Source organism: Octopus sinensis, linkage group LG11, assembly GCF_006345805.1.
Source record: "Octopus sinensis linkage group LG11, ASM634580v1, whole genome shotgun sequence".
NCBI lineage: Eukaryota > Metazoa > Mollusca > Cephalopoda > Octopoda > Octopodidae > Octopus > Octopus sinensis.
Window position 1 is genome coordinate 30,941,970 of NC_043007.1, and position 18,737 is coordinate 30,960,706.

The window sequence follows — 18,737 nt, forward strand, 5'->3', positions numbered from 1 at the left end:
CATGTATAGTACGCAGAATTAAGTCAGTAAATGGAACTGTGAAAATATAACAAAACGGCAAGAGCTGCGTCGGGAGTAGTGTTGGGGAATTAAAAGAAGCGTGGAATTTTTTAAAGGATATTCTGTCCTGAAAGCTAACGACTGATGTGGGTAATTCCATGCTTCGACGGTCCCGATTGTGAAAAATAAAATGTTTCCAGAAGTCATGGGAACTGTGCTATTTTATAATAGAACCGTTTATGATATGGGTGTATGTGTTAATAGGCTATTGTATTTATTTAACTATTAAAAAGAGGCGAGTATATATACGAATGCGTTGACTTATTCCTCTAGGTGTGTGGATGTCTATATAAAATCTCTCCCGTAAACCTTAGCCACAAGTTTTCGGTTTATAAACGAAGGGAGATCACTCCAATCTAAATGTTTTCCTGGAATGTTCTTTCCTGGAATTGAGAAGAATAAAGATTTTTAGAAATAAATCGACGGAAATACAGAATAATATTTGGAGAAGACAATGGAAGACATATGTGTTCATATTCTTTCCTTTTATTCTTTTTATTTGTTTTAGTCATTTGGCTGCGGCCATGCTGGAGCACCGCCTTTAGTCGAATAAATCGACCCCAGGACTTATTCTTTGTAAGCCTAGTACTTATTCTATCGGACCTCTGTTGCCGATCCGCTAAGTTACAGGGACGTAAACACACCAGCACCGGTTGTCAAGTGATGTTGGGGGACAAACACAGACACACACACACATACATACATATATACGACAGGCTTCTTTCAGTTTCCATCTACCGAATCCACTCACAAGGCTTTGGTCGGCCTGAGGCTATAGCAGAAGACACTTGCCCAAGATGCCACACAATGGAACCGAACCAGGAACCATGTGGTTGGGAAGCAAGCTACTTACCACACTGCCACTCCTGCGCCTATATATATATGTATGGCCGTGTGGTAAGACGTTTGCTTTCCAACTACATGGTTCCTGGTTCAGTCTCACTGCATGACTATTTGGGCGAAGTTGATGCCACGCAAAAAGAACCCAGTAAAGAGATTGGCATTAGGGAGGGCATCCAGCTGTAGAAACCCTGCGAAAGAAGGCAATGGTGTCTGGCACAGTCTTATTTTAGCACACCGGGCGAAATGCTTAGCGGTATTTTGTATGTATGTATATATATATATATATATATATATATATAATATATATATATATATATATATGTGTGTGTGTGTGTGTGTGTGTGTGTGTGAATCCTTAAAATCCTTTAAAATGTTTTAGCCCGATGGCCGCGGCCATGCTTGGACACCATATATATATATATATATGTGTGTGTGTGTGTGTGTGTTTGTGTATATATGTGTGTGTGTATTTGTGTCTGGCTTTGTGTTTGCTCCCCCATCACCACCACCCCTTGACAACGGGTGTTGGTGTGTTTACGTCCCCGTAACTCAGGCAAAGTATCCGATAGATTAAGTAACAGGCTTTAAAGTAAGTACAATTGTCGATTCGCTCGACTAAATTTCTTCAAGGCGGTGCTCCCGCATGGCCGCGGGCTAATGACGGAAACGCTAGCGCGCGCGCAATATCTGTGTATTTGTGTGTATGTATGTACCTGTGTGTGTGTGTGTGTGTGTGTGTCTCTACGAGAGAGAGGATGCGTAAATTCGAATTGAAGGGAGATAATCACGTTTGACTTATGAAAGGAAAATCCGTCGTCGTTCATTTTCAGTTTCTTTGACGTTCGTTGATGAGTTCAGAAGTGTTTCATTAGCGGTCGGTACTTGTCCCTAATTTCTCTCTGTCTCTCTGCTTAATCCCTTAATCTCTCAGCACCTCTTCCATCCGTCTCCATGGCAGTATCTACCAAAGCCCCGTTGCTAATCCGTTTGATGTCAGCCTCCGTCACTGCTTCCCTCAGGGCTGGAACCACAATTCGAGACATCCTGAAAACCGGCGATCTTCGCATCAAGGACAAAGTAAGTCGCATTCTTCCTTCGTCTTATTTAACATATTTGTGACACGGGGCAGCAGTAACGGAATATGATTTGCCGTATTTGTTCCGGGTTCAAATCCCACCAACGGCGACTTTCTTTCGTCTTTACAGGGGTCGATGCAGTTTAGACCAAGGCCCTTCCCCTCTAATTCAAAGCTCATGTACCCCTATTAATATTGCTCTTCCTAGTCTCACCTTTTCGTCTTCCTTGTCACAAATTGTTGACAAAAGTAAATTTTTATCACAGTTCGCCATTTTATCAATATTTTCTCCAACAGAATAAAAATAAAAATAATAATAATAATGATAATGAAAATAATAATTCTAGTCCAATTAATATTTCTTTTAAATGAAAATTTATGCGGCGAAACTTTGCTGTACATTGCAATAAAACATTCCCGAATTAAATTTAGAATTATTGGGAGAAAAATAATTGGAAAATATTAAAATATTTTCCGCGCGAACCGGTCTTTTGTAGGTTTTGTTGACATATCTAAGAGTGGGTGTATAGGGATTTGACGGGGGGGGGGGTGTATATTAGAAGTATGTATGTGTGCCTGTATGTATATGCGTGTGCGTTTGTATATATGTGTGTGCGTTTGTATGTGTTTGTGCATATACATACGTGTGTGCTCGCGTTTGTATATATATATGTGTGCGTGTGTATGCGTTTGTATGTATATGTGTGTTTGTACGTATACATGCGTATGTGTGTATTTGCGTAAGTTTGTGTGTACGTATCAGTGTGTGTGTGTACGTGTTGCTGCTAATTTCTGATAATGATTACATAAATGCGACCCTGCAAACACGAAGATTAAACCAGCGATATTATTATTATATGTTGCGTTGGGAAAGCATGAAGCTCGCACAATCACCATTTACTGACGAGTGAAACTGAAGTGATGAAGTGACATTTAGTTTCATCCGTAAATCCTGTTTCATATTTTTTCCTCCTGATAACCAAGTGAACGAGAGAGAGAAGAGTCCGATACATTTTCTCTCGTTTTTAGTTTGTCGGTTCATCCATATCAACTAATGTATTCGAATGAAACACCAGGCATAACTGCAGAATTGGGCCCCATCGACTTTATTTTCTCATAACTTTCTTTGATTTGGATGCTTCGTAATGAAATTTTCTAAATACATACGACACGCACTTTTACGTCAGCCATGACCAAGGGCAGCACTTTCCTCGGCCGCAAGAAAAACGATGCCATCTCTATCCTTTCTAGTCAGCACCGTGCATTCCTTACTCTTTCACTCTCTAATGACAGACAATCTTTTTCTACACTATCACTAGAATTGCTACTGACTCTTTAACAACCTGTCGGGCAAACGAATAAACATGCGTAAATAATATTTCTTCCTTCTTGGTGTTGATTCTTCGATGTTTACTGGTTTCTCCGACGCAAGAACCTTGAAGCGTTACATCTACACGCTACACATTCGTTTCAGATTATCTAAATTACGAATATATCGAAATTGTGAAAATCTTTTTCTCTCTCTTTGAAACAAACTCAAAAGTAGCCATTCCACTATGTGGTCGTTTAGTTTGCTAGAAATAGCAGGGTTCAGTCTAAGGCTTATAGCATTCCAAACAGCCATACCAATAAATCCATCTCTGATATTTCTTTTTCAAATTATGCCAATATCTCTGGAAGTTACCATTTTATTAAAAAAAAATATTTAACATTCTAGAAGGAAAGGGTAGAATAGTTCTTAAGAGTAGCCTTTTTTTTTTTTTTTTACCAACATAGCTGTAATCAACATCAGCAAAATGCATGAGGAAACAAAGTCAAATATTAATACTAGTTTTTTTTTTCACATTAAATTCCAATATAATCTTAATCCACTCCATTTCAAAATTATTTGTAGAAAATTTTATTAGTAAATATCAATTTTTCAGATGTTATGATGAAACAAAATCCGTGAGTTAGTGGCACTCTTCTGCAGTTATGCCTATGTGTGTATGTATATATATATATAATAAGAGCACACAGGAAATAGATGTTTTGAAATATCTAGGAGACTTCCTAGAGGTAGTAGATAATTTCTGTTATCTAGGTGACCTCATTAGCAGTGGGGGTGGACGCTCTGAAATTGTAGTTTGCTAAAATAGGAATTGGCTGGAGAAAGTTCAGAGAAGTTTAGCTTCTATTGGTGACAAAAGGCCTTTCCACAGAAAGAACGGTAGATTGTATGATGTACACACAGCAATGCTACATGGCCGTGGAACATGGGACTGGGAATGTAGAGAGCATACAAAGACTTGAAACAAATGTTCCAACAGATGTGCAGTATTAGTAAGCATGCACAACAAAGTGCTTTAAAGAAAAATTGGGCATAAAAGGCATCATTTGTGGTGTGCAAGGAAGAAGACTGTGGTGGTCATGTGATGTGATTGGATGAGGAAAGCTGTGTAAAGAAATGCCATTCACTAAAAGAGGAAGGAACATGTAGAAGAGGTAGTCTTAGGAAGACGTAGGACAATGTGGTGAAGACTGACCTCAAGATGTTGAGCCTCTCAGAGGAGATGGCAGGATTGGGGTGAGATGAATGGCTTATGCCGTACCTGGTAAGACTCATCCATCTCAGCAGAAGTGAGGCTCATTTCTGACCCCTGCTCTTCCATGCTCCCCTATTTTCTTCACTTCCGTTTACTCTCAACTGATATCCCCAACATCCGTCTCATTTCTTATCTCTAATCATTTGCTGATTGTTAATGAGAAAAATATAAATTTTATCCTAAGTCTAACTGGGACTCCACTTCACCTTTATTACAGCCTCTCATCGTTCCGATTGCAGAGATATTCCCATATCACTGTTTCTTTATTTACAGAATGTCTATCAACAGCTCCTTGATTTACATTTAATCATTTCCTCTTCGTCAATAAGTTCACAGTTTATTTTTTATCTTCAGTCATTTGACTGTGGCCATGCTGGGGCATTGCCTCGAAGTGTTTTTAATCAGATAGATCAACCCCTGGGACTTGTTTCTTCTATGTTTGAAAGTTTGCTACTTGTTCCATCCGTCTCTTTTGGTAAACCACTACAGGGACATAAACAAACTAACCCCAGTCAACTGGGGGGGGGGTGCAAAACCCACACACACACACGCATACACACGCACAGATATATATTATGGGCTTCCATGTACTCTCAACTAATTCCTCTCACAAGGCTTTGGTTGGCCCAAGACAAAAAGAAACTTGCTTAAGGTGCCATGCTGTGGGGTTGAACCTTATATCAGGTGGTTGCAAAACAAGCATCTTAACCATAAAGCCATACCTGTGGCTACTGTCTCCAAAGAAGGACCCTTGTCTTTATTTAGATATACAGCTGGGAGCTTATGAACTGAGAATAAAAGAGAGGAAAAGAGGGAGGGAGGGAGAGAGAGAGAGAGAGAGAGAGAGCTGTGATTGTGCTTCATAAATATCAAGTGTTGAAAATATAGTTTATTTTATAAACTCTGTTATCTGTGTGTATGTGTGTGTGTGTGTCTCTCTCTCTCTCTATATATATATATATATATATATAATAAATGCCAAAACGAATTTCTGCGTGTCAGTGGGTCACGCTTTGACCCCCTCTCTCACTATTCAATGACACTTCTACTATTCCTCCTGCTGGGGTGAGAGTAATAATAGGCATAGAGATGGTGTGGGTGGTAGTAGATTGACGGTTGTTAGTGGATTTGGCAGATGGAAATTGGAAGCAGCCCGTCGTATATGTATATATATATATATATATGTGTGCATATATATTTGTGTGTCTGTGCTTGTCCCGCCAACATCGCTTGACAAGTGATGCTGGTGTGTTTACGTCCCCATAACTTAGCGGTTCGGCAAAAGAGATCCAATAGAATAAGTACTAGGCTTACAAAGAATAAGTCCTGAGGTCGATTTGCTCGACTAAAGGTGGTGCTCCAGCATGGCTGCAGCGAAATGTCTGAAACAATTAAAAGAATAAGATATTCTACTTTAAGAAAATTGTAATGAATGTGATGACCACCAGTTGCCCAATCAGAATTCTTGCATAAAAAAAAACTGTGACCCCAAAACCTTCTTTATCTTGTACAATGTTATCTAGAACAAAAATTAAAGATATTTATAAATCTTCTTATCAAAGATTATTTAAAACAAATTCAAATTTGTCGACTTAATGTGACAGTCCCATGAAAGGGAAGAATGCTGCTGTTATTTAGCCCTAGGAACCACCATTTCCTGTGTCCTTAAGTTTTCAAATAATAGTAGCATTCTTCCCTTTCATGGGACTCTCACATTAAGTTGACAACATACCATCACTTTATCGTGCTGCTACTGCATAAATCCGTCTCAGAGATTTAGAAATGTATTAATTTCTAAATTCATATTTGTTGAATTAGATTTCTAGTGTATAGGTATATTCTTTCGATGCAGGTATGGCTCTGTGGTTTGGATTATGGCAAGTAAAAGAATATGGTGATGAAAAGTTAAGAAAAAGAATGTGGAGTGGCTGTGTGGTAAGGGGCTTGCATACCAACCACATGGTTCCGGGTTCAGTCTCACTGCGGGTCAGATTGGGCAAGAGTCTTCTACTATACCCTCGGGCTGACCAAAGCCTTGTGAGTGGATTTGGTAGATGGAAACTGAAAGAAGCTCGTTGTATATATTTACATATATCTATGTGTGTGTGTGTGTGTGTGTTTGTGTGTCTGTCTGTTTGTCCCTCCTCCCATCATCGCTTGACAGCCAATGTTGGTATGTTTATGTCCTCCATAACTTAGCATATATATATATATAACTCATATATAGATAGATATATATTTATATATATTTGTGTGTGTGTTTTTGTGTCTATGCTTGTCCCCACCACACCCACACCCATCACTTGACAACCGATGTTGGTGTGTTTACGGCCCTGTAACTTAGCAGTTTGGCAAAAGAGACTGATAGAATAAGTGCCAAGCTTACAAAGAATAAGTGCTGGGGTTGATTTCTTTGACTAAAAGGCAGTGCTCTAGTATGGCCACAGTCAAGTGACTGAAACAAGTAAAAGAATAAAAGAATATATATATATATATATAATTGCAGCGCGGAAGGTGTTTATAAGCCATTTGAGATGCAGCACGAAGTTTTGTCAGTGAAAAAGGTTGCGGTCTGAAAGCAATGAAAATATTTTGACAAATTAAATTTAAATGTTGAAGTGAATCTAACGGTTTTTGTGTGTTTCTTAAATGGCTTATAAGCACCTTCCGCACTGCATTTGTTTTCATTCCAGCACACAATCTCTGATCAGGTCACTTGCTATGCAAGTACATCTCCGTAATATACATATATAATTTTATAAAGAAAAAATCTCGCTCAAGGTGCCATGCAATGGAAGTAAATCCAGAACCCAGCCACTCCTACACCTATGATATCAACATCAAATGATTTGTCATTCATTCTAATTAGGTTATCAAACGTAAATACAAAAGTTCGTTAATGTGAAATAAGACCCAATCAGGTATTTGATTCTGCAGTCTTTCTTTGCTCTGCTTCAAGTCTCTTTCTTCCAATATGTCTTCCTGTCAAACACAGACCTGACTTCACTGCAAGCTATTCACTGGCTTTTATTGATCCGTTCCAATGGAATAATTGGAAATTCTTCAGAGCGCTGCCACTCGTACGTAAAAAGCGAAAGAAAAAAAATGTCATAGCATGGCTGTCTGCTCTTTTAAATAGACTGTGTGTGTGTGTGTATGCGTGCTTGAGTATGTCTTTGTAAATGTGTGTGTATGTACGTGTGTGTGTGATGTTCATGTGTCTGTATGCTCGTGTGTATGTGTGTGTGATTGTTTCTGTGTGTTTTATGCTTATGTTTATATATATATATGTGTGTGCTTTATTTTGTTTCTGTGTGTGTTTGTATGTGTATGCTTGAGTGTGTGTATGTGTGTGTATGCATGCAAGTATGGTAATTGATAAAGAATCTCTGGTTCTTACACCTTATCCAAGATATCATACCATCCTACCAAACACACAACAAAACTATGGCAGAGAAAGAGAGAGAGAGAGAAAGAGAGACTGGAATCTAAGATTCTAAAGATCTCAAAGAGGTCCAGCTGACGTCAATGACCCAACTGAATATCTTTGTGTGTGTGTGGATGTATTGGCACGTACATAGTTGGATGTTTATGTGTGTGTCTATGTTACTAGATGTATGCATCTTAAACATATATGTGGGAATGAGTGTGTTGGTATAGTATCACCATCACAATCGTTCTCATAAACACTTTTCCAGGCCTGCTTGTATTAGACAACTCTATGTGTGTATGGATATATATATATTGGATCATCCCATAAATAATACTGTCTCCATTGTCCTGTTTTTGTCCCCAACTTTGACCTTCCATAAATCCTAAATTTTATTTTAGAATTTATGGCAGCAACTGTCTTTGAAGACTCATATTGTCGTTCAATGCTCGAAATGAGGAGTAGACAGACAGCCAACAACTGATGAAGGGTCCCTTCTCTGTGTCTACTTGCCCTATTTTCCATTTTTTTTCTCTTGTTTTTCGTATTTAACTTGTGTACGTATTCCATGTTGTTTACACCGTTAGTGATGTCCTGTACCCATATATACATGTGTGTATCATCATCATCATCATTTAATGTCCGCTTTCCATACTAGCATGGGTTGGACGATTTGACTGTGGCTTGGCGAACCAGACTCCAATTTGATCTGGCAGAGTTTCTACAGCTGGATGCCCTTCCTAACGCCAACCACTCCGAGAGTGTAGTGGGTGCTTTTGCGTGCCACCAGCATGAGGGCCAGTTTCGTGGTACTGGCAACGGCCACGTCCAAATGGTGCTTTTCACATGCCACCTGCACAGGAGCCAGTCCAGTGGCACTGGCGACGACCTCGCTTGAATGTTTCATGTGCCACCAGCACAAGTGCTAGTAAGGTGACACAGTAACGATCACGCTCGAATGGTGTGCTTAAACGTGCTCTGGCAACGATCTCACTCATGTGGTACACACACACGCACTCAACAGGTCAGCTGGGAGAACCCCAGAACGTACTCAAAAGTGGTGAATGCAGCAACATGTTGCAATGGTGCATGCCCCCCACACCTCACCTCACCTGACCCTTACCTAATAAGACGTAGCTATATAATCTCCTCTACTGCAAGATAGCTGTTCTGGTCCCATCTATTACAATCCACCCTTTCAATGCTCAGCATAAAGCCACCCTGCTCCTTTTTTCGATTCCCAACCAGTTAATTCTCTTGATATTTCTTATCCTTGCTTCTCTACAATGTCCTGTTTTCGCTTCCAGGGTATCGATGACCTGCAAACCGAAGCTGATCGATCAGCGCAAAGATGTATCATAGGATCTCTACAGCATCATTTTCCGAAAGTGACCTTCATAGGAGAAGAGGTAACACATCTTCACTGTTTTATTCTTTCTTCTTGTATCGCAGGACAACATGGAAGCCAACCAGGCATTAATTAACTGTCATAATTAAATTACTTCCATCTAATTATTTGCACAATGGTAATTGCTTGATGCGTAGTGCTGCTTGCATCTTGACATATTCTATCTTGCGTTTATTTGTGTGTGTGTGCACCTATTCTTTTTTTTATTTGTTTATTTGTTTCAGTCAATCGACTGCAGCCATGTAATAAAAGTCGTCAGAATTTTGGAAAAAAATCTTTTTATTTCTTCATAATAATAATAATGAAATTATTGTATACAGTGCTCAGGTGCACCACAACTTGTCAGAGTATATGCAGTAATGTACAAATGTCTGGGAAGCGAACAGTGTATGAGTCAGATACATGCTTGTGTGTGTATGGAGGGGAGAAAATCAGGGGTAGTGTTGGCGAATCTCAGGAAGCATGGAAGTTTTGAAGGATGCAGTGCTCCGACAACTAACAACTGATGCCGGCAGTTTGTTCCATGCTTCAGCAACTCTTAGCGTGAAAAAAATGTTTCCGAAAGTCATGGAAGGAGCTGTGCTGTTTTCTGACTTTGTAAACATGTCCATGGGTGTTAGACGGGTGGAGTTTGAAAAGGTGCTCAGAGTTATTGTTTGTAAGATGGTTAATAACTTTATGGGTGTCTGCCAAGTCAGCTGCCAGACGTTGGAGTTTCAATGTGTCCATGCCCAGGAAAGTAAGGCGTTCAGAATATGGCAAATGCCTGATGGAGGGTTATTATTAGCACTTTCTTTCGTTTCTTGAACTTGTCAAATAAAGTTTTGTGAATGTACAAACAGCTTGTTCATTTATATAAAACAAATGTTTTTGGGGGGGATTTGTCTAGAAGAAGAGAACATTGTTTTTGGTTTTTTTTTGGGGTGAGGTTCCATGACAATGGAAATGGTTAGATAGAAATATAGGTAGGTAGATAGGCTGATAGATAAGTCACCATCCTTAAACCCATTCCAGTATGATGGTAAATAACTAATAAATGAATGGTGAATAGGAAGGGGGGATCACCCTTCTCTTTCTCTTTACCTATCAACCTACCTATATGTCTATCTCCGTCTCCATTCTCAGTGGAACCCCCACCCCCCAAAAAAACAATGTTCTCTTCTTCTAAACAAAAACCCAAAAAAACATCTGTTTTATATAAATGAATCGCTAATAATAATGAAGAAATAAAAAGATTTTTTTTCCAAAATTCTGACAACTTTTTTTCTCAATGTTCAATATTTGCACACCAGACCGAACACTCTATTCATACATATGTATGTATGCATGTCAAAAGGCTGTGGTTTCAATTCCTGGACTGTACGATTCATTGTGTTCTTGAGCTAAACACTTCATTTCACTTTTCCCCAGTTCACTCTGCTGGCAAAAATGAAGAATCCTGCGACGGACCATCATCCTGCCCAGTGCAAAGTATATGAGTATGCACCAGAGAAACTGGGAAACCAGCCCCATGATGCTAGGTCTCGGGAAGGACCTTTAAGGGAAGCAGAATATATGTTTTGAATGACACAACGATGCACTTATAATACAAACAATGGACTAAACTGTTGTAATTTAACCATCCGTAGCCTGATATGATATTCCGGAATAAAAATCTCTTCTTCAGATGTCCACAGGAATTGATGGAGTCGCTGCTATAATCAGTTTTCCAATGGCTTTTCTGGGGTTTTTTTGAAAGCATCTCAGCTGTGGTCTCATGAAGCTCCTTCCAGAATTCCTCATGAGGTCTGCCATGTCTCAATCTCGTATGTGCTGCTACATCCGTAGCGCTGCTTCTAAGTTATGTGTTATATGTGCAGCTTCCTTCTTTTTGTTGTGCCGGTGACACGTAAAAAGCACCATCCAATTATGGCCGTTGCCAGCCTCGTCTGGCCCCCGTGCCGGTGGCATGTAAAAAGCACCATCTGACCATGGCCGTTTGCCAGCCCCGTCTGGCACCTGTGTGGGTGGCACGTAAAAGGCACCCACTACACTCACAGAGTGGTTGGCATTAGGAAGGGCATCCAGCCGTAGAAACATTGCCAGATCAGACTGGGCCTGAAGCAGCCTTCTGGCTTCCCAGACCCCAGTTGAACCGTCCAACCCATGCTAGCATGGAGAACGGACGCTAAATGATGATGATGAAACAATACATGAACATGTTATCAAAATTGAACCGAGACGCGTCCAGATGTATCTAAATAATGTATTGCTTACCAACCTCCAGCCTGTTGTTAATTTGGGGCCCTAGTCTGTGTATGAGTATAGCTTCCTTAATTCTTAAATCACCCAAATTTCTTTCATTGGCCTCAATTGTTTCTGTCATGCTTTTGTCGATGTTCCAGCATCTGTCTAGATGTTTTCTGAAGGAGGAAGCTCTCGTGTTCAGATATTCTTTGATGCGAATGTGTAATGGTCTTGTTGTGCTACCCACATAGAACTCATTGCATTTGTTACATTGTATTCTATACACAACATTTACCCGTTGGCATAAATTTGTGTCATGGATATTATTATTCACAACAAAATAATAGGTAACAAACCAGTAATTCAATGGATATTTTCTATCCCTTAAGGTGGTTATTTTAACCTCCATTTAAACTTCTATATATGCCCACACACACTCATACTATTCCAAATTTAATATGTTAGCAATTACAACTTTATGCCTATTGCGAGTGTATATATGAATGCAGTAATGTACTGTAGTTGATAACAGCTGTTGAAGATCGTAAGCATTGGTAAGAACTACCCCCTACAGCAACACCTCAACCCTTGGATCCAGTTTTCGCTCTTTGTTCTTCCAGGATTTATCTCCTGATAGTAATACCGAAGTATTTCAAGAAGTTGATTTCTGCAAAGATGTACTGGCGTTATCCTGTCCTGAAAATCTGAGAAATATTCCAGACAATGAGGTAAAAAAAATTTCTTTCTTGGGTGGGTCATTATGCCAATAAGAAACACATACGCACCAGTTCTATTTCACTTCTTTATTTTTTTGTCAATTGATTAACCATTCAACTAATTGATTGTTTGATTAACTGATTAGTTAATCAATTGACAAATAAAAGAAATGAAATACAACCATGGCATGTGTTTATTACTGGCATAATGACCCTCCCAACATACAACAAAACATTTCAAAACAGAAGTTTACATTAAGAATCTTGTAAGCTAAACATAAAAATATTTCATTCTTTTAAAAATTTGTTTGGTCATTTACCAATTATAGTTTACTGACCGACTCGTCAGCTACAGGTCAGTGTGTTGTATACAGTAAATACATGCAGTGGCAGCATTCAGACATTGTTACCATCTTTCCAAATGCTGTTGCATTTCACCTGGGATTTTTGGTTCTTCAAAGTCGTCTTCATTTATAAATCAACCTACTTTTTGTGACTGTCAATTTTGGATTGAAAAATTTGACTTGTGAGTGTTCTGCTGCATCAAACGTCTCTCCCATTTACAGAGCTACACCAAATGTTGCCCTGGTCGGCCTCACTGCAATTGTACTGTCACACTGGACAAGTGCAGTACTCTCACCTGGTCATGTATATATACAGGTGTAATAAGCTGCAGGGCCTATAGAAAAGCACTTGTCATTTCTCTGCATTGAATTACCTTGGATCATAGGGTGACCTGCTGTGCTTGAGGAGACCTATTGAGTCAAGAACATCAACATCCAAAATAAAAATCAAATGGAAATTGCAGTTGTGATACCTGTGCTGGTGGCACGTAAAAAGCACCAACCGATCGTGGCCACTGCCAGCCTCCCCTGGCACGTAAAAAACACCCACTACACTCATGGAGTGGTTGGCATTAGGAAGGGCATCTAGCTGTAGAAATACTGCCAGATCAGACTTGAGCCTGGTGCAGCCTTCTGGCTTGCCAGACCCCGGTCGAACTGTCCAACCCGTGCTAGCATGGAAAATGGACGTTAAACGATGATGATGTTGATGAATTGGTTAGTGTTTTCATCAGCTCAAAATGAAAGTTAACAGCCATTAATCTTAATAACTATTTCTCGCCCTTTTTAATATCTGGGCCAGATCCCAAACCTGGATTTTTTAATGGAGGCCACTCCAGAAAAAGTAAACCATAAATCTAAGAAACCTTTTTTTTATAATATTTATAGAGGGAAGACTATCAAGGGCCACATAAGGCCCTGAAAGTGACTGTTAAGAACTGCTGGTCATACATTGAAGCCTTTCTGTAAAGTTGTGATATAGTTGATATATTCAAGCATCAATCACGCTTGAATGGTGCCTTCAAATTCTGTCGAGGTTGACTTTGCTTTGCATCCTTTCAGGGTGAATAAAATAAATACCAGTTGAATACTGGGATCGATTTAATAGACTTACCTCCTCCCCAAAATTGCTGGCCTGCTGCCAAAATTTGAAACCAAATATCGCTGGCCCTTGTGCCAGTGGCATGTAAAAAGCACCCACTACAATCTCGGTTGGTGTTAGGAAGAGCATCCAGCTGTAGAAATCTTGCCAGATCAGATTAGTGCCTGGTGCAGCCTGGCTCGCTAGCCCTCAGTCAAACGACATTAGGGCGAGGTGCATGGATTTGTCCCAATATGATAATCTAATCTATTCTGTTGAACTGGATGCAACAGTTCACTACAGAACAGCAGTTGATGTCCCACTGCACATCACAATTTATGACAGAAGATATTCAGAATCAGAAGATTCCAGTCAGTTAACTTGACCAGAATATTTGCTGTGTTTATTGGAGCTGACATTTCAGTTTTAATGCCCTGGGCTGGACATTCTGACCTCTTGGAGTCATATTCTTCCACTACAACTTCACCGAGTTCTCAAAACCAAAACAAGGGTCTACACAGATGTGTAGTGAACTAAATTGGTTTCTATTTTTGGCACAAGGCCAGCAGTTTTGGGGAAGGGGGCAAGTCAATTAAATCTACCCCAGTACACAACTGGTACTTATTTTCTTGACCCTGAGAGAATGAAAGGCAAAGTTGACTCTGGTGGAATTCGAACTGAGAATGTGAAATCAGACAAAATGCTGCAGAGCAGTTTTCCCGGCTTGCTAACAGTTCTGCCATCTTGCCACCCTTAATGGATTAACTAAATTAATCACAATTATGTACTTGACTTTGGGATAAGAGTACCAATGATACACCTGATGAAGGTGTGTCTATGTGGTCAAACTGCATGAAATAGTTGTCAAATCTCAGTGTATCTTAAAAAAAAGATGTTGTGTAATATGGTCCTAGTTCTTTATACAAAGGGTAAGTATGAAATGGTTACAAGTGACCTAGGGCTAAATATCTAAATCTCCTGATTATCCCTCAAAGTCTTAATTAACTGCAACCACTCACCAATATTTCTGAGAGTTTATTGCATACACAAGGGGTCACACTGCACTGAAATCCTTCTTCACACATCCTTCATTGCATGCACCCATTATTTCCAAGAGGTTTGTTTCAATCATTTTACCAAAACGTATTTCTTTATTTCAGATTATAGTCTGGGTTGATCCCCTGGATGGAACCAAAGAGTTTACACAAGGTAAATTGTTTAACTTCTGGGAGCAAACCATTTTTAGCTGGGGAACAAAACTAGGATTTTTTAATGGGAGGCCACTTTCAAAAAAAAGGAAACCATAAATATAAGAAACATTTATTATACGAGGGGTCTATGACAAGTTTTGAGCCTGAAGCCTTGGTTTTTTTGAGGCTCAAGACTTTTCATACACCCCCTTCATATTTATAGAAGACTGTCAAGGGTCACATGAGGCCCTGAGAGTGACCGTTAAGAACTCCTGGTCTAACTCTTTCATACATCAAAACATTTCTGTAAAGTTTTGATATCATTTAGATTCTTGATTGTGATTAACACACCAATATCATCATCGGTCTTTCCTATATAGATTTTCTCGTTGGTGAGGGACAAATTTTCCAATTATAAGAACTGAGATACACATGGAATAAGCAAAGTCAAATAGCTACAACAAGGAATTGAAACCTTACCGCTGAAATTACCTCTACTCTTTGCTTTTATTCAGTCCCAGATCAGCTCTGATCAAAGACTTTTCCAGCCATGACCCTTCAGTCTTTTTTCCCTGCTAGCATGGGTTGTACAGGCTGACAGGGTGGAGCAAGGCCAGAGAGCTGTACCAGGCTCCAATCGCCTGCTTTGGCAGGGTTCCTACAGTTGGATGCCTTCCTAATGCAGAATGGACCAGGTGCCTTTTATGTGGCACCGGCACCTTCAAGCTCACAAGACAAGGACCCCTCAGCTGATAGGGAGTGGAACCAAGAGATTAGAGCATGACAGTAAAGACAGTGGGGTTGAGGGAAATATGGCTGTTATTTCTAGGAAGTTGGGTGATCACTGAAGGCCCTTTTCTTGGCTTGGCTCAGACTGACATTTTTCTGTGTGTTCCAAATGACCTCATCACGCCTGAATTGTTTGGCAAGATATGAAATGGTGACAAACATTATATATAATTTCTATTGTTTTGCTTAGGTTTATTGGACCATGTCACAGTTCTGATAGGAATCTCGGTAAATGGCAGTGCCGTTGCTGGTGTGGTTTACCAACCCTACTACAACTACCAGTCCAAGATATCATCAGAGATGGGAAGATGTGTCTATGGGGTCGTCGGCATTGGTAAGTATTGCAACAGCAGAATTGTTATTCTTAGGGCCAGGCATTACCATTTGCTTAACGAGCTGAGAACTAAATGGTTTGTGGCACTTTTAGAAACAGCAACGTCTTCAGAGTGAAATTTTGTATGCACAAACTATGCTGAAGCGCATTGTATGTACATACACACACGCAAGAGTGTAGCAGCTAGAATAAGAATAGCCTGGACAAAGTTCAGGGAGCTCCTACCTCTGCTGGCAACTAAGGGCCATTTCGTTCAGGATGAAAAGTAGGCTGGATTTCCTTATTCTTTTGAATAAATGAGACATCAATGGAAAATAGACAGTGGAAATAATTCGTGGAATGGTTTGTTCTTTATAGAACATTAAGTAGTTTAGTAAGATGGAAATCTTTTAATGCCTGTATCCAGGTTGCTTTGAAGGAGATCTACCTTGCTGAATTGTCCTTATAGTAGCTGCTATTATAGTTTTAAAAAAACTGGACGAAATTGAAAAGCCCTTTTCAATGTTTTTGTGTAGATATGTTTCACGCTTCTACTTCATGGCAACAACTCTTCGTTATGCAGAAGAGGCAATATCAAATTCAAACTTCTAAGTCTGCAAATATTTCGAAGTGGTTATCTCCCTTGTACTTACTATTCACTGGGGAACCCCCCCCCCCCCAACATCCCTGAAGAGCTTCTTTATGCAGTGGAATGACTTTTGAGTAATTGTTTAAAACGACACCTTTAATATATCCGATTTTGATTGGAAGACTAAGATCCGCCTCCTCTCTCTATATGGCATCCATCCCAGTTTGACTGCAAAACATTTCACATGCATGAAGCCAGCACCTTGCAGATTTTATGTTTTTATGGTTATCATGAAATTGACCAAATATGCAGTTATAAAAGTAAGAGACTAATTTGTGTACATAATGAGGAGCTCAGTTTCAAAACTGTTATATCAAAATCAAAGTACTAAAATGGGAACAGTTTGGAAGAGAACTTTAGAACAATAACCAAACCAACATAGAAGAAGGAAATCGATTCCCAACCATGACCATCCCATCTCGTTTTACTTTCAGTGTGGCCATTCCACTTTTTTTAAGACAGGGAGTGTAATTTGGAGGAAATTTAGCTGCTGTTTCTAACAAATGGAGAGACCACATTTGAGGCTGTGTGGAGTTCTTTGCAGAGGTGGACGAAATGTGTGCATGAAAAACCACTGGTCAGATGGCTTCTTTGCAAAATCACAGGCTATTTATAAAGTAACAGCTAAGTCATGGCTGTGTGGATGAGCAGCTCATGGGTTCAATCCTACTATGAAGTACTTTGGGCAAATGTTTTGTACTGTAGTAACCCTGGATGGAAACTGGGGAAGCTCATCAAGTGTCTGTGTGTCCCCCATCATCATTTGGTAATGTATTGGTTTGTTTAAATCTATAATTTAGCAAAAACGACAAAGCACTACTCGACTAAACCAGTGGTTCCCACCCTGGGGTCCACAAACTAAATTCAAAATTTTATATATATATATATATATATACACACACACACATATATACATACATACACACACACCCACACATATATATATACACAAACAAAGATAAGCATATTAGAAGCGGTCTGTGGAAAACTTAAAAGGGTTGGGAACCACAAAACCCTTCTGTGTCATGCCCCAGCATGGCCACAGTCCAATCACTAAAACAAGATAAACAGTAAATCAGGAACTAAGCATGCCTCCCTCCCTCCCTGCTGGGACCCATGTGTAGGTAAACTATATACTAGTGTAAGAAAATGGATTCACAATCAGTGTTCATTACATCATCTATTTTATTTCATTAGGGAACTATCACCTTACTTTGCAAATGTTGTTTAGGCTCAAGAACAAAGTGCATCTAGGGGCTACATTATGTAAAGGGCAGAAGTTAATGTGTGTGATTTGGCTGCTATCTTTGTAGCTGGTTTGAGAGACTACATAAAGGGCTCCCCTGAGTTGTGCAAGAAGACCCCAGGTCACTGGTTACAGATTTCAAAATGTTAAGTAAAACAAACTCCATTATTATGCAATCTGTTTTATAGTCTCTTTCTTTTGGCAGGCACATTTGGTTTGGATTCAAAACCAGCTCCAGCCAATGAAAACATAATTACTACCACCAGGTCACATTCAGACCCCAAAGTGACAGCAGCTGTAAACGCATGTAACCCAACAGACGTGATTAAAGTAGGTGGCGCGGGCCATAAGGTAGGCAGAAGTACAGATTTGTTGCGCTAACCCCAACCTCAGCCAAAACCTATCTCCTATAGCAGCTGATTTTGTTTTCTGTATTTTTCCAGGTGCTGCTGGTGTGTGAAGGTACGGCACATGCCTATGTGTTTGCTAGTAAAGGCTGCAAGAAATGGGACACTTGTGGTCCTGAAGCAGTCCTTCGTGCCCTTGGCGGGAACCTCACTGATCTCCATGGTAACCCAATTCAGTATAAACTCGATGTGCCACGCCCAAACTTATCTGGTGTGGTAGCAACACTTAGCAACCACAGCTGGTACATTAACAAGATCCCTGATGAGGTTAAGGCAGCCTTTCCAGCAAATTAAATTCATAGAAATCACAAGAAAAAAGAAGAAAAAACATTCAATATTTGATACTTTATATAAATATATAAGAATAAGATACAT

At 39.7% G+C, this 18,737-nt stretch overlaps 1 protein-coding gene across 2 annotated transcripts; it reads left to right on the top strand.

The window, feature by feature from the left end:
• Positions 1-1,675: 1,675 nt before the first annotated feature.
• LOC115217475 (3'(2'),5'-bisphosphate nucleotidase 1) lies at positions 1,676-18,717 on the top strand. Of its 2 annotated transcripts, XM_029787182.2 has the most exons (7): positions 1,677-1,980; positions 9,301-9,402; positions 12,248-12,355; positions 14,929-14,977; positions 15,938-16,081; positions 18,161-18,306; positions 18,399-18,717. In XM_029787182.2, exons 1-7 carry the CDS (start codon positions 1,855-1,857, stop codon positions 18,654-18,656), a joined length of 933 nt encoding a protein of 310 aa, XP_029643042.1. In that variant the 5' UTR covers positions 1,677-1,854; the 3' UTR covers positions 18,657-18,717. The 2 variants fall into 2 exon arrangements, with proteins under 2 accessions (XP_036363205.1, XP_029643042.1); XM_036507312.1 differs by lacking the exon at positions 9,301-9,402 and having other exon boundaries at positions 1,676-1,980.
• Positions 18,718-18,737: the final 20 nt, after the last annotated feature.

Coding starts and splice junctions, on each gene's coding strand:
- LOC115217475 (XM_029787182.2), top strand. CDS start 1,855: ATGGCAGTATCTACCAAAGCCCCGTTGCTAATCCGTTTGATGTCAGCC. Junction 1,981..9,300: donor ATCTTCGCATCAAGGACAAA/GTAAGTCGCATT, acceptor TTTCGCTTCCAG/GGTATCGATGACCTGCAAAC. Junction 12,356..14,928: donor GAAATATTCCAGACAATGAG/GTAAAAAAAATT, acceptor TCTTTATTTCAG/ATTATAGTCTGGGTTGATCC.